This window comes from Crocuta crocuta, unplaced genomic scaffold (genome assembly GCF_008692635.1).
Source record: "Crocuta crocuta isolate KB4526 unplaced genomic scaffold, BGI_CrCroc_1.0 scaffold174, whole genome shotgun sequence".
Lineage (NCBI taxonomy): Eukaryota > Metazoa > Chordata > Mammalia > Carnivora > Hyaenidae > Crocuta > Crocuta crocuta.
The window spans coordinates 1,062,326-1,078,558 of record NW_027530330.1 but is presented as its reverse complement, the minus strand read 5'-3'; the positions used below and the strand labels follow the sequence as shown (position 1 = coordinate 1,078,558).

Below are 16,233 nucleotides of genomic sequence, written 5' to 3'. Positions count from 1 at the left end.
TTATTCTTGTTACACCAATTTGACTTGTTCATTTTAAATTTATTAAAGCAATGCACAAAAGGAATGATTAGATAGATATTTTTCATAACCACATGGGAATTTCTATGGTGAAATGATAATGCCTTCTAAAATCCTACAAATTTCTTGAAATGTCTTTGAGAACTCTTGGAATTAGCCTCAGAATCAGCTTAAAACCCAGAAGATTGAATATATTTTGTTAATCTGAGCATATAATGAACCTCAGATGGAGCCTTTAGTTGTTCTTACAACTTCTTTCTATTCCTTTTACTGCTTATTTCTCATGAGCCAAAACTAACCTTTTCACACCCAACACCTCAAGTAAGGAGAAAAGGTGCTGGACATGTGCTAATGTGATGTAGAGCCAGCAGCCAGTTCTACAGCTGAAGAGTCTGTAGAACTTTGTGGAAACTTGCAGGTCCCTCTCAAGAGGAAATGAGGCTGAAACAAATCATTGTGATTTATGAACGCCCATGTAAAATTAACTGAACCTAGAAGATAAATATTATAAGTTTTACATTACAGAATGGCTCAAATTCAAGTCTTTCAAAATTAAAAAGTATTATCATTCCCTAAAATTCAACATCACAGGAACGATAAGGGAATAAGATAAATATTACTTTGAAAACACTAAAATCAGGGTGCCTGGGTGGCTCAGTCGGTTAAGCGTTGACTTCGGCTCAGGTCATGATCTCCCGGCTCATAGGTTTGAGCCCTGTGTGGGGCTCTGTGCTGACAGCTAGCTCAGAGCCTGGAGCCTGCTTCAGATGCTGTGTCTCCTTCTCTCTCTGACCCTCCTCTGCTCACGCTGTCTCTCTCTCTCTCAGGAATAAATAAAAACATTAAAAAAAAGAAAACACTACAGTCATACTTATTTTAACTTTTTTTAAAAAAATATTTTTAAACATTTAAAGAGAGAAGGAGACACAGAATCGGAAGCAGGCTCCAGGCGCTGAGCTGGCTGTCAGCACAGAGCCCGATGTGGGGCTCAAACCCACAAACCGTGAGATCATGACCTGAGCCGAAGTCAGATGCTTAATTGACTGAGCCACCCAGGCGCCCCAAGTCATTCTTACTTTAGAAGAAAGTATCTGTGCTACTTGAAATGCAGATATCTAAAAGGCTTATTATACTTTTGAAAATTGAGCTGTGTAACTCTTTTTCTCCCTGGCCTAACACTGAAAAGGGTCCGCTGCCAATTTTTATCTGCTGAATGCTCTTGCAACATGAAAATAGTTATACGACCTAGCATTTATACAGCATTTTTTGTGTGCCAGGCATTTTCTTATTTTTTTAAAATTAATTAATTTTTTGTAAACATAGTAACGAATTTAATGTTCAAAACGCACCTCTAAACTCATGTCCTATTATCATCAGCCCACTACCCAGATGAGGAAACTGAGGCTGAGAGAGAGGACAGGTACCTTGCCTAAACGGCAGCGCTGATTGAAACCTAGCTGACTTCAGAGTCTCTATTTTAATGATGTCTTACTACCACACTATGCTAGCCCCTAAGCATTAGAAACAACTATGATTTCCCCAAGAAAGGCCAACAAAGAAACACTTTCTTTGAGCTGTCTAGCCCTGCTGTGACCCCTACGTTTCTGAAGTTTTCACATGTTACTGACCTCATTTTCCCTGAATGTCCTGAACAAACGAACCACTTCTGAGCACCCCAAGATGCTGCCCTGTATCAGAGCCACCATTTCCACGGAGTCTCTTAACTTCTAAGAGGTACAGAGAGACTCTGAACATCCACACTGCACACATTTAGGGGCGGGTGCTCTACCAGGAGAGAGTTCTTTAGAAGGAACCAAAAAGTTAAGGGGCTTAGATGTTCTTCCCTAAAGCAATGTTAATTCAAAGTTTATCTGTTTCATTGAGACTTTTCTGTCATTGAAAGTGAAGCCAAAGAACAAAAAACCCCTGCATGGAAAAGAGGAACAGCAAGAGAGATTTAATTCTCTTCCATTTCAGAGGTAGGATGTTCTGACACATAAAAAGCAGGATGGAAGAAAAATGCCCCTGGGGGCGGGGAATGTCTGGTAGATTATGAAATCACTGGTAGGAGAGTTGGAGAGAACCTATTAAATCCTATCATCCGTTCTCATTACACCACTGCGTCCGGTGGGCTCTGAACCGCTCTGACTTGTCTCATTTTAAATAACTCCTGCTACACAGCTTTCTCCTGAGACTCCATTTCCGACCCAACTATTTAAAATCTCCACCTGACATTCAACCTGCTTCACTGTGGTCATTTTCATCTTATTTCTTTAGTTATTTAATCTGTTGGCAAGCTGAAGCCGTTTTTCACCTGTAATGTACTTACATTCTTCAAATATCAGTGGAATTATTTTATCTCTTATTATGATGACATAAAAGTAGAAAAATGGTCATTTGAACATCAAAGACTTCAACTACATAAAAGGTATCTGTCATAGTCAATAGATATAAATGCTTTCTGTACTTTTCTCTAACTACTCTTGTCCAAGTGTGGTAGAGACATCTTAGAATTTTTTTTTTATTACAATAAAGATAAAAAAGTGGTCAAATGATTTAGGCCAGGCTTCTTCAGAGGGTTGGGGTGATTATCGCTTTGGGGTTAGTTTTTAGCTGTGCAGATTATGAATTTATCCATAGAGATCAGGCTCTGGGGAATCACTTATTCAGAGAAGAGTAACTATGTATTACACTATGCATGTCATAATTTTCAATACTAAACATGTTTGGTCTAATGGGATTGGCCATCTACACAGAACACCTTTTTGTTTGTAGCTCTGTAGGTAACTAATTTAGCAGAATCCTGTCGCCTGAATCTGACCTCTTCTCACTGCATCTGCTCCCACTGATCTGGAAATCCTATGGCCTCTTCTCTGGGTGGGGTGATGACCCACATCTGGTCTCCCTGACAATGCTCTTGCCCTTCCATAGACTATTCTACCAGCCAGTGTGAATCCTATCCCTTCTATGCTCAAGAACCTCCAAAGGCTCTTCATTTCACTGAGGAAAAAGCCAAAGCCATCAAAGATCCATCATTATCTGCACTCCACTGGCCCCGTTTATTTCATATAAGCCATGCTAGCATCTGGCTTTTTTCAAACAGGTCAGCATGCTCCCTTTAAAGGCTTTGCTCTGCTTGTTCCCTCTCTGGAATAATCTATATAGCTAATTCCTTCCATCCCATAAAGTTCTCATCTGAATGTCACTTTTCTATGAGATCTAACCTGATCACCATCTTTTAGTCTACACCAGCACCCCTGCACACCTGCCTTTCCCACTGCCCTTCCCAAGCTCTATATTTTCTCAGAGCACTCATTCACATTTAGCATACCCACACATTGTAATTATTTGTCATGCAGATGGCTTAGTTTCTACTTTGTAAGTTTTTAAATTAAAAAAAAAAGTTTCCCTTAGTATATATGTTCCATAATCTCAGAAAATCTGGTTTAGTTTTGTTCAAAGATATACTCTGAGTGCTTTGAATAGGGCTTGGGGCTCAAAAAAATATTTCTTGAATAAAGGAGTGGAAGAATTATTCAACTGGGGCCTTTAATGATGACTATGGAAATAGATTAAAAAATAGATCAAAAGTAGTCACTTTTTATTATGCAATATTTTGATCAAGTTGAAATAGTATGATGAGCTAGATTTTGTTATTCCAGGGAGGCCATTGTCCAAAGGAACAGGACCAGTCAGATACATTTTTGCCCTGAGAAAATGAACTCTTTAATGTTCTCTTACCAGATGTCATTCACAATTGACATTAAATCAGCTATTTAGTTTTCAGGTTATAAAAATGAGAATATTGATCTCTGTAATAGAAGTGGCCATTGATAATATATATAAAAGAATTTTTTAAATTTTTTTAATTTTTTAAAATTTTTGAGAGAGAGAGAGAGTGAGTGAGAGGGCAAGTAAGGGAGGGACAGAGAGAGAGGGAGAGAGGGAAGCAGGCTCCAGGTTCTGAACTGTCAGCACAGATCCTGATGCAGGGCTCAAACTCATGAACCATGAGATCATAACCTGAGCCAAAGTTGGATGCTTCCCCAACTGAGCCACCCAGGCACTCCAGCATTGATAATATATTACATGCACATGTCTGCAGGTTATTTTTATGTTATAAGCAATTTCTCACAGTCATTAACTCACTCAATCAGAAATTACTTATTAAGTTAGAGTTGAAGACATTCATTCATATGTTCAAAAATTTTTACATGTTAATTAGATTCAGGGACTGAGAAGGCACTAGGAATTCAAAGATGAAAAAGACTCGTTTCTTGTTTCTGAAGAGAGCACTGTGGTGAAAAGAAAAATATAAGTAAGAAAATATACTACTACATGACAGGAAAAACAAAAGAGGTGTTTAAAATGTTTAATGGAAAGAAAGATTTAGACTTAGAGATTCCAGACAGGCTTTATAGTGATAAGTGCTGATATGCGACCTGTGTGCACAGTGCCTAGAGCCATGTCAGGTTAGAGGAAGATTGCAATATGTGTTTTGAAGTTGAACCATATTCTCATCAGTAACCTATTGACAAGTCATATTGTTAGATGTATTTTGTCTAAGAAAATTAGCTAAATGCCAAAATTTCTATTCTGCCCTTTTTGTAATTTTCCTTACTTTGTAAGATATGCATTACTTCTAGATTTGATACTTGATTAATTTTGTATTATAAACACATGCCTCCAAGGTTTTCATGAGCAGTCTTCCCACTATGATTTCCTTATCTTCTGATAATTCCCCATAATTTCTGGTCTTCTCCATCAACTATTATCGTCTCCAATGTTATCTTTCTACCTGAAATCCAATTCTAATAGTCACATGAGAAGGTATTTACTAATCACAACCATTTCCCTCAAGACCATACTTTAGAATCAGCTCTTCCATAGTCCTTTTGCTATGACTGATGTTTGTGTCTCCACAATATATATGCTGAAACCTTAAACCCCTTGTGATGGTGTTTGGAGGTGGGTAATTAGGTTATGAAAGTGAATCCCTCATGATGGAATTAGTGATTTTAAGAGAAGAAATAAGAGAGAGGGCTCTGTCTCTCTGTCTGTCTGTCTCTGACTCTCTGTCTCTCTTTTTCTGTTGTGTGAGGACAGTGTTAAGGCAAGTGTTTGTGAGCCAGAAAGATTGCTCTCATCAAAAGTGCCCATACTAGCACCCTGACCACAGACTTCCAGCCTCCAAAACTGTCAGAAATCAGCTATTGTTTAAGCCAAGTGGTCTGTGGTACTCTGTCAAAGCAGCTTACACAGACTAAGACAGCTCCTCTGAAGAAGGAAATCTATCTCTATATTTTTATTCTAAGATAGCATGACCTTGGAGCACCTGGATGGTTCAGTCAGTTAAGTGTGTGACTTCAGCTCAGGTCATGATCTTACGTCTTGTGGGTTCGAGCCCACATTGACCTCTGTGATGACAGCTCAGGGCCTGGAAACTGCTTCATATGCTGTGTCTCCCCCTCTCACTGCCCTCCCTACTCGCTCGCTCTCTCTTTCTCTCTCAAAAATAAATAAATATTAAATAAAATTTTTTTTTTAAAAGCATAACCTTGTATGCTGAGAATCTAAGAAAGTCTTTTAGGGGTGCCTGAGTGGCTCAGTCAGTTAAGCGTCCGACTTAGGCTCAGGTCATGATCTCACGGTTTGTGGTTTCAAGCCCCGAGTCAGGCTCTGTGCTGAATGCTTGCTCAGAGCCTGGAGCCTGTTTTGGATTCTGTGTCTCCTTCTCTCTCTGCCCCTCCCCCACTCACACTCTTTCTTACTTTGTCTCTAAAAAATAAATAAATGCAAAAAAATGTTTTTAAGTCTTTTAAAACTATCAGAGTTAATAAATTCAGCAAAGTTGCAGAGTCCAAGACCAATATACAAAAATCAGTTGTATTTCTATACGCTAGCAGTAAACAATAGAAAATGAAATTAAGGCAAAGTAGACCAAAGTTCAGAAAAGTTGATTGCCTCCCATGAGTCCAGTTAGTAAATAATAAGTGGTAAGTCTAGGGCAACATCCTAAGTCTTCTTATCTATAATGGCTTCTGTGTACTTTTTGGTGTTTCATGAATATATATGGTAAATTAATATGTCTTTTGAAATATTCACTTTTACTGGCCTATTTGATTACTATTTTCACTTAAAAGCATTTTAATCCATGATTTTTTTAAAAAAGAAAATCTGAAAAGACTATTTTGAATTTAATACTGTTGTTCACATAAAACTGCAGAAAACACATATCACCTTCCCTTTGATTTTGAATTAAATATGAATTATACCTGAATAATTGCCAAAAGTATGGTCGAAATTTGGCCCAGTAAAAGGAGGAAAGGTGCTTCCCTGAATCCTTTCCCATTCATTATCATCATTTAGATCCTGGACCCAGAAACAAAAGCCATCTTCAAAATCACAGTTAATTTTCTCATAATCTGTGAATTAAAAAAATAAAAGAAAGAAAACATTTCAAATTCAGTCCACAGAGTGACTAATTGTAACCGATTGCATCAAAAATAATCTAGCTTCATGCAGTCTTATATATCTATAATTGTCATGTACATAGTCTTTTTTAATTCATCTTAATTCTGTTTCATTCCATTTAGTTAAAAAATAGCTTTTTGTTGCCAACTGTCTTAAATTAATATGCTTCTTATATTCCAGTAGGCATTTAGCAAAGCAAGCTTCTTGTTCTTAATATTCTTTAATTTTTACACATGATTTCTATTGGTTTACCCAGAATATTGGTCAATATGCTGGAATATTCTCAGTATTAGTTTTATGCATATATGTGTGTGTCTGTATATATATATATATATATACACACACGTGGAACTTTGTAATTTTTCTCAAATTGATTATTTGATTCTTTTGAAGAACGTGAACTATTTTCTAATTTCTCAATTTTCCTAAGTATCAAGTAGAGAGAGCTATATATAAGAGATGCTCATTAAAGAACTTGCATAATAAAACAAATTGTGACCTTGTTCTAAAATTTTAAATTCTGCTACTTTTAAAATTCCATTACAATATTAAAGCATCTGAAAACTCAAAGGCTAGGTAATAAACAATACTTACTATTAAGCTCTGTGCTATTAAATGCAGTGTATGTTGCATTAAATCCAATATAATCATTTTCATCAGATTCTATAAGAAAGGTGGCAGTAACCTGGTTTGAAAAGATCCTAATTGTGCCAGGATTGGTTTCCCAGAGAGAAGCTACAAAAAAAAAAAAAATGACTATTATATATACATATCTATCTGTTCATCTATATATCCATCCATTCATCTTTCTGTCCTTCCATCTATCAATTTATTGTTCGATCAACTGATTCATCAATCTATATTATACCACTCAGTTAACTAAAAGTATTAGTAATGCTTATAACGATTACTTTTTTAATGGAAATGTCTCTTCTCCTAAGTATTAGAAAAACTCGAATTATTATACATATTTATGGTTTAAAAAACTATATTTTTATTGTTAATTATTCGCTGCACAACACTATATACTTATATAAAAAGAAAAGATGTATCCCTTTATTGAAAAAAATTCCTCTAAGATACACACAAGCTAAACAGTTATAAAACTAAAAATTTGGTCTATCAGGTATTGCTCATGCCATACTAATAATGGCTAAAACTCGGTCACAATAATAGAAACAGGAGTATTTTTTTTTTTTGCCTCTCTATTCATATAACAGTTGGACCAGACAACATAAAGTGGAGCGGGCACATGTATATTAGTGAATTCCCCACCCTCTTTTTGGCTTCTATTAGTGTCCAGGTACATAATGACAAATGATTACATAAGGGCATTACCACCTATACCTACCATTTAATGAGCCTACATCCTGGGCTAGCCATTATTTGACTCACTTTATTCATAATAGTCGTGCAAAAGACTGAATAGTAGAGTGTATACTGAAAATAGGAAGGTATTCTGTGAGTTTACCAAAGCAATGTTAGAGAAAATAAGAACAATGGTTTTCAAGGTTTGTCTGAATTTTGCTTAATGGGGAGTAACAATCAGACAAAGCATAGTAACAAAAGACATAATTATATTTCTTTGGAAAATTTTACATATTTTAAAAAAATAGAAGAAGATAATGTGAAGTAGTTAACCATTTTACTACAAAGAAGATTGATCACATAGGGGACTAAACTATTAATTTTTATAATGAAAGCTAATTTTGCCTTTTCCTTTAGGTAACTTAAAGCTCAAGTCCATATTCAGTTTAAAATCAAAATCAAAACATATCACTTCAAAGCGTTTACCACACATTTTCATTTTGATAATGGATTGTATACTTGTTTTAACTTACCTCTTAAAATCTTGTTTTCACCCACACCTTCATAAATATTTAATACATCTGTATAATACGTATTAAAATAATCGAAGTTCAGTTTAATGGAGAGTCCTCGATTTACACTAAATTAAGCAAAAAATAGATTACTACACTCTTAACAAGTTGTCACAACTCTTTATGCATTCTAAAATTTGAATGTATTTTCTAGTTATGATTTAAAAAACACATAACATGAGATTGACAAGGAATTTTTAAGTATATGATAGAGAACTGTTAACTATAAACATATTGTTATACAGCAGATCTCTGGAACTTTTACACCTTGCATGACTGAAACTCTATACTATTAAACAGTAACTCCCCATTTCCTCCTCTCTCTGTTCCTGGAAATCACCATTCTACTTTCTGTCTCTATGAGGTGAATACTTTAGATCCTTCATATAAACGGATTCAGGCAGTATTTGTCCCTCTATGAAAAGTTTATTTCACTTAGCATTATATCCTCAAAGTTCATCCATGTTGTTGCATATGACAGGATTTCCTTCCTTTAATGACTGAAAAATATGCCTTGTATGTATATGCCACATTTTCTTTATTCATTCATCATTCAGTGGACGTGGAGGTTGTTTCCACTCCATGGCTGTTGTGAATATGCTGCAGAGGGAGTGAACATGGGATTGCAAATATCTCTTAGAGATTTTTGATTTTGACTTTTTTGGATAAATATCCAGAAATGGGATTGCTGGATCATACAGCAGTTCTATTTTTAAAATTCTGAAGAACCTCCGAATTGTTCTTTTTTTACATTCTATCAATAGTGCACAGGGCTCTATTTCCTCCACTTCCTCACAAAATTTATAATGTTCTGGCTTTTTTTTCATAACAGCAATTATGATTTTAATTTGCATATCCCTGATGATTGTTGATGTTGAGTAACTTTTCATATGCCTGTTGGCCATTTGTATCTTTTCTTTGGAGAAGTAACTATTTGAGATTTTTGCCCATTTTTAATTAGATTATTTGTTTTTTGCTATGTAGTTGTAACGGTTCCTAATATATTTTGGATATTATCCCTTTATCAGTTATATGGCTTGCAAATATTACCTTCCATTCTATAGGTTGCCGTTTTACTCTATTGATTTTAATCTATTGATTGTTTCCTTTGCTGTATAGATTGATATTAAAGTGACATAATGCCTTGTGTCTATTTTTTGCTTTAGTTGCCTGTGCAACTAAAGGAAATCACTGCAAAGATCAAGGTTATGAAGATTTCTCCCTATTTTTTTTATATGTGGGGTATCATTGTGTGAGATTTGATTGATATAGGTGTGGTGGATTTGTTGTGTGTGTGTTGATTGTATATCTGCTGTTTATGTGTGCAGTGAATATGGTGTTTGTATGTCTGTGTGTATTGAGCGTGCCTCATGTGTGTGGTATGTGTGGTATTCCAAAAGGTGTCTGTGTGTGATACATGCAAGGGGTGTGTGTGTTGTATTTGTCTGTAGTATATGTGTTGTTTATATGTGGTGTGTGTGTTATGTGTGTTTGTGTGTTACTTGTGTGGTATATGGCTGGTGTATGCATGATGTATTTCCTATATTTTCTTCTAGGTGTGTGTTACTTGTGTGGTATATGGCTGGTGTATGCATGATGTATTTCCTATATTTTCTTCTAGGAATTTTATGATTTCTGGTCTTACATTTAAGTCTTTAATCCATTTTGAGTTGATTTTCTTATATGGTATAAGAAAAGGATCCAATTTTAGTTTTTTGTATGTGAATATCTAGTTTTACCAACAATGTTTGTTGAAGAGACTATTATATTCCCATTATGTAGTCCTAACACCCTTAACAAAGATCATTTGAGCATATGTGTGTGGGTTTATTTCTGGGCTCTCTATTCTGTTCTATTGGTCTATGTACCTGATTTTATGTTAGTACCACACTGTTTTGATTAATGTAGCTTTGTAACAGGAAGTATGAGGCCTCCAGCTTTGTTCTTTATCTCAAGATTGCTTTGGCTATTGAGGGTCTTTTATGATTTAATATGAGTTTCAGAATTCTTTTTTTCTATTTTTGTAAGAATATGCCATTGGGATTTTGATAGAGATTGCACTGAATCCATACATCATTTTCAGTAGTATAGACATCAATATATTACACTATTACATTTAACAATATTAAGTCTTCCAATCCATGAACATGAGATGTCTTCCCATTATTTTTGTGTTCTTTAAATTCTTTTGACTATGTTTTGTAGTTTTCCGTGTACAAGTCTTAACCTCCTTGGTTAAGTTTATTCCTAGGTACTTTATTCTTTTTGGTGCTGTTGTAAATGGGCTTGTTCCTTAATTTCTTTTTTGGACTATTCATTGTTAGTGTATGGAAACACAGCTGATCTTTTATGTGAATTTTGTATACTGCAACTTTGCTGATTTATTAATTCTAACAGATTGTGTGTGTGTGTATGTATTTTTATGATTTTCTACATTTAAGATCTTGTCAGATCTTATGTGATATTGCCAATGGTGGCATCCATTTATACAAATTCTTCCTCTTTTAGGTCAGTTCTGGAATGGGAGAGTGAGCCTGCTAGTGAGACCTCAGCACTCCAGTGTCAAAGCTTAAGAAGACACGGGAAGAAGAAATGAAGCAGTCTTCAGGGTGATTTCTAGTTTTCTAATTGAACTTTTGATGTCTAGCCAAGAATATAATGCATTTTCCCTCATGTGATATTTTTAAGCTATAAAACTAAGGGATACAAGAGAAGCTCCTTAGGAACTTTTGTTTTCAGGATTCCTTTACTTTTTTTACATATAAAGTCGAAGGTACAGGAGAGGAACTAGTGTGTATTCCTTCTGACTCAGAAAAGCCAACTTGCAAAAAAAAGGTGGTCATTTATAAGACTAATTAGAAATATAGTATTTTTTTATAATGTAAACATGGTTATCTTCTGATTTTTTAAGAGAATGGGTAATTTTCTAAATATAACTTATGCACGTTGTATTTTTGTATCAATATCTAATCTTTTTAAAGCCCATTTTTTTGATAATTTAATATGGGGCTAAGCCCTTTACATTCATTACTACATTTAATAATGACTTTGGCCTCTGAATTTAGAGATGTTGAACTCTATGGATGTAGAAATTTGGGGTCAAAGAGATTTAGTTATTTGCCAGAGATCACACATTTTGAATCTGCAGAGGGAAGATTTGAATTCGTACAGACTGTCTCCAGTGTTCACTTCCTTAATATGATTCTCTGCTAAATGTAGTTTTACATAATTCCAATGATGGGTTGGTCTAGCCCAAAATATAGTTTAATTGCATCTTAAACATTTCTCCACTATTTAATGGTCTTCCAAATTTGTAGGAAACATCATTGTCTTTACACTCCCCCCTTTGATCACCATTAGGAAAAACAAACTATCAAGGACAATGCATCACCATTGTAGTAATAAGTTTTGAGAAGAAAAAAAATACTTAGGTTGTTTATATGATTAACTAAATCATGATTTCATCTTAAAGTACAGTGTTTAGGATAACATTTTAGGTTCCTTGAGGTTTAGAAATCATTGCTGCATGAATGGTGGATTTCTTAAAAAAATGGTTTTAAAAATTAAGTAATGGAAAAGAAAGTAAAAAGAATAGAACCGTACAAATTCCTAATTAACATAGTGCGATTATTACATTAGTGATATTAGTATTATGGCAAAAGTTTGTTGTGTTCTTCTTATAAACTCTCCTACAAATTTGATCCAGTTTTATTAAGCAGTGGATTTAACAATTAAATTACATTTATTTGGTGTGAATAAAATTTCAAAGATTGCATGAAGAATTAATTTAGGATTCATGTTCTTTCCATTTTCAGAGACAGTAATTTAAGATTTTTCTAAACCTTTCTACTGACATTTTAAGTAAGGAAAAGAATATTTTTCATTTTACTTATGAGCAATGCTAATAGCCATTTATAAATGCTTCTTTTTAAATGTGATCCAAATATATTGGAAACAATATCCCCCACATTGGTTAATTCTTCACTTGACAAGTGAGCTGCCATTTTTAATATAAAATCTTATCTTTGACATACAAGTAACATGTTGTCTAGAGCATTAAAACATATCTTACATGTGGCTGAGCTCCAAAATAGAAATTATTTAAAGAGAACAGAATGTTCTTCTTTCCCTGAATAATGCCAAATACATATATTTAGAACAATCTTCCCTTCATATTCCATCTCATCTCTGGAGTATGTCTACACAAGCAAACAACACTGTGAATCCTTATGGGGCCATTTTCTATCATATATGTTTGGTAAGAATGTGTTTGGCACCACCGATAACCTTCTTTAGCCAGCTGTAATGTTGATTCTCCTAGTTTTCTAGTGAGTCATCACAATGATTAAAACTATATACAGTAGGTTGGATTGGGAAACCACAATCCTATTCAGCTGTTAAGAGAAATGAACTAACTAGAATGCCATTTATCAAAGTGAATTTCATAGAATGGTTATTCTTCATGCTCTGTGGAGAAAAATGATCAGTTCCTTAAGATGATTTTTTAAAAATGTATATTACTTGTTAACTTATTTAAAATGGACTTTAAAAAGTTGTAATGAGTTTATTTCACTATTGCTTTTATTTATTTGAGTACAAATTGTTTTCCTTTGGAGCATCTGAGAGGAATATTAGGTACTACTCCTGTGTGAAAAATGCTTAGATAAACATTAAGGTCAATCAACTTTCAGCAGCTTAATTATTTGGATCATCATAATGATTGAATTAGTGGATTGAATTAAGAACTTGGAGGTCGATACCATCTATCTGACATACTAACTGGTCTTAGTGTTATTCAAGATTTAGCAAAGAGGATGTGTATAGAGGGTGTCCCCAGCTCTTAATCTGCCATAACTAAATCATATCAGAGGATATTTTCAGATAGATGCTGGTATAATGAGAAAAGAATTCTTGGTGGCCAGGAGGTAAGTAATGGGAAATCTTATATATTGCAATATACAGATACAAATGTGTGCTGTTCACTTTGGGAACCCTTGATATGTGCCAATCATAAGGGGAAAAAAACTTGCTGCAGAGTCCTACGATGGCTCCATTTATCAGACAGTATTGCCCATAGGACAGAACACCTTTTTAAAAGGTGAAGAATGAGAGAGAAGCTTCTAGGACAGGTTATCAGTGGGGAAGACTCTGCTTCATAGTCAGTGAAAATGAGTGTTAAAAAAATAAATAGACTAGGTGGTAAGACTTACTGTATCAGGGAAAGACTTTATGACTTAACAACAGGAAATAGAAGATGATATATTACCGTATAATCCACTGGCAAATAATGCTTGATTTAGAAGGCTTTGGGTAATGAATAGCCTGGAAGGACCCAGATGATCCAGTCAACAAAAACCTCCCATCACAAGCTGTGGCTGTGGGGAAAAAAACGGGAATACATGTTAGACAAGAAACAATCCTGGAAAGTTTTATCAAATGAAATGGGATTCAAATTGGCTAATGAACCCTTCACAGAGCATTTATGACTGAACCTGTATGACTGAAGTGATCAAAGAGGAGTAGATCAGATCTCATGTTTAAAATTTATTGTCAGTTTTCATATACTTGCTCAGAAGTCATCATAGATTCTTTTAGAAAAGCATTTTACTTCTAAATGCCCATTCCTAAAACTGCATTTTTAGTATTTTTTCACATTTTTAGGGTAATAAATATATTTGAATTATAAACTTCTAATTTAGACAAATAGCTACTATTTTTTGGTCTTATTTTTGCCAATAAATTGGAGTTGGGGTGAATTTTAAATATGTGCATTATGTGCCATGTACTCCAATATGGCCAGGAAAATGATATGTGCAGTGCCAGTGGCCTGGGGTGAATCCCATCCATCTGATCTGTTCCACATCTTTTAAACTTCTTGCTTCCTTTGTATGAATTTGCTATCTCAATATTTTCAGTCAATATTCTTCAATATGCTTTCTGTGTTTCATGATTACTCATTTTCCTCTTTTAATTCTTGTAGCATATTTACTTCATATACTTCTCCTTGATGTCATGTGTTATATTAGTTGTCTTTAACCTATTTCTGAATCATTTGAACTAATTCAAAATCTTACTGAAGGCATAAGTCAGGAGCCATATCTCATTACCTTTTGTGTTCCCCTTACCATTACTATATGCATACTATGTGTTAAAAAAATTAAAGCATTTTTTTCACAATCTTTATTTTTTCTTAGATTATTTTCTATATAATTAGTTACTTAATGCTCTTGATATTACACTTGAATATAATTACTCCTAGAATGTGTCCTTTTTTCCTTGGTAGGTTGTTAAGTCCTTACAGGCCAGAAGCATTGATGGAGAATAGAGAGATTAAAGAAATTTATCAAAATTAAATTGCTGCTCTTAGAACCTGAGAGCTAGAATAAGCTAATGGATGGAAAAATCCCATTGTAACATCATACACCATTTGGTCAAGTAATAAAATACAAGCTATTATAAGACATCAAATATTTTATATGAACAAAGGAAAAAATTGAAAAATTGAACAACATATAGAAATCTTGGCAGAACTCTCTTGCTTTTGGTTGGCTTTTTGCTATTTTTTGTATTTTTTAATAAAAGCAAAAGGAAATCACTGTGTGATTGTAAGAGTGTAAGACTGAAATTGTAAGGCTCAAAGTCTGTTTCAAAACAATGAGCTAGGAATTAATTGCATTGGATTATAGCTTGATAACGTGACTCCCAGTGGAAGACAAAAAACAAAACAACAAATAAACAATGAACTCAGAGAAGAGAAAAAATAATCTAAATTAGAAGGATTAAGCATTGAAAAATCCATCAGAGATCTGGGAAAGGAAATGCAGAGTATTGCAGCTTGTTGAGAGAACTGAATCTCTTTATGTGTAATACTTACTGGAGCAAATAAGGATGATTAAGGATAATTTGTATGATCTGAAGATAAACAGCACAATATCTGATTTTTTAATGCAGATTTAAGTAATTTTCTGGTTGTACAAGGAAGTCCTTATTCATCCTCAACTGTCTGCAAACCATGACAATTAATCCCTTAGCTTCAATGGCTATAAAAATAAAAATAGTGCCTGCTTTTATTTTAGGTGATGTATGGAGCCTTTCAATCATTTTTTCAAAAAGCATATGGACCTCAAGATTAAAAGCAGTGCAAGCAAGCGCACTGTTATTGTAAATAGTTCATATTTGATGAAGTGAAGGAATCAATCCTGCCATGCCTAAAATATAATTGCTAGCATTGATGGAATATTTATTATATGCCAGCCACTGTTGTAAAGGTATTACATATGTATTAATGTAATCTTCACAACAATCTTACAAAGTTATGGGTGGAAAAAGTGAGGCACAGAGGGGTTAAGTAACTAGCAAAAGTTTTCCTGGATTATTAGTGACAACTCAAAGATAGGCATTCTTACTCTTAAGCATACAGGGGTATACTACCTGATACCTCAATATATAGAACTATGGTGATGTTATCATTGACTCTCTAAACTGAAATTGGGGGGAAGGAATATGTGTGCAGAACTGTAAATAAAAGAAGAAATGGGACATTTTTAAAAATTCCATCATTTTCATTATTCTTAAAATTAGAACAGGGCGAAATGCAATAGCATTCTATGACAAATCGAAAGAAGCAAAATAATAGAGGAAAAAGGGAAACAAGACTAGCTTAAGAATTTATAAAACCAACTTGCAAATCTGGAAACATTTTAGGAATTCTTCACTTCTGCATACCCATTCACTACACATTTGGGGCGTGGATCAACGGCCCTGTGTTGTACAACAAGATTCATAGTTTTCCAACAATCTGAGTTATATCTCTGGTGGCAGGATCATTGAAGGTTTCTCACACCCTTTTTCAGTCCCTTCT

General features: G+C 34.3%; 1 protein-coding gene across 2 annotated transcripts in view; it reads right to left on the bottom strand.

Moving 5' to 3' along the window:
* Positions 1-16,233, bottom strand: part of TMPRSS15 (transmembrane serine protease 15) — a 115,064-nt gene that overhangs the window by 71,143 nt on the left and 27,688 nt on the right. For both annotated transcript variants that reach the window (XM_077765627.1, XM_077765628.1), the window contains 4 exons: positions 13,639-13,747; positions 8,334-8,440; positions 7,087-7,227; positions 6,294-6,443 (listed from right to left, as the gene is read on the bottom strand). In XM_077765627.1, coding sequence (XP_077621753.1) covers positions 6,294-6,443; positions 7,087-7,227; positions 8,334-8,440; positions 13,639-13,747 — 507 coding nt within the window. The remainder of the gene's footprint in view (positions 1-6,293; positions 6,444-7,086; positions 7,228-8,333; positions 8,441-13,638; positions 13,748-16,233) is intronic.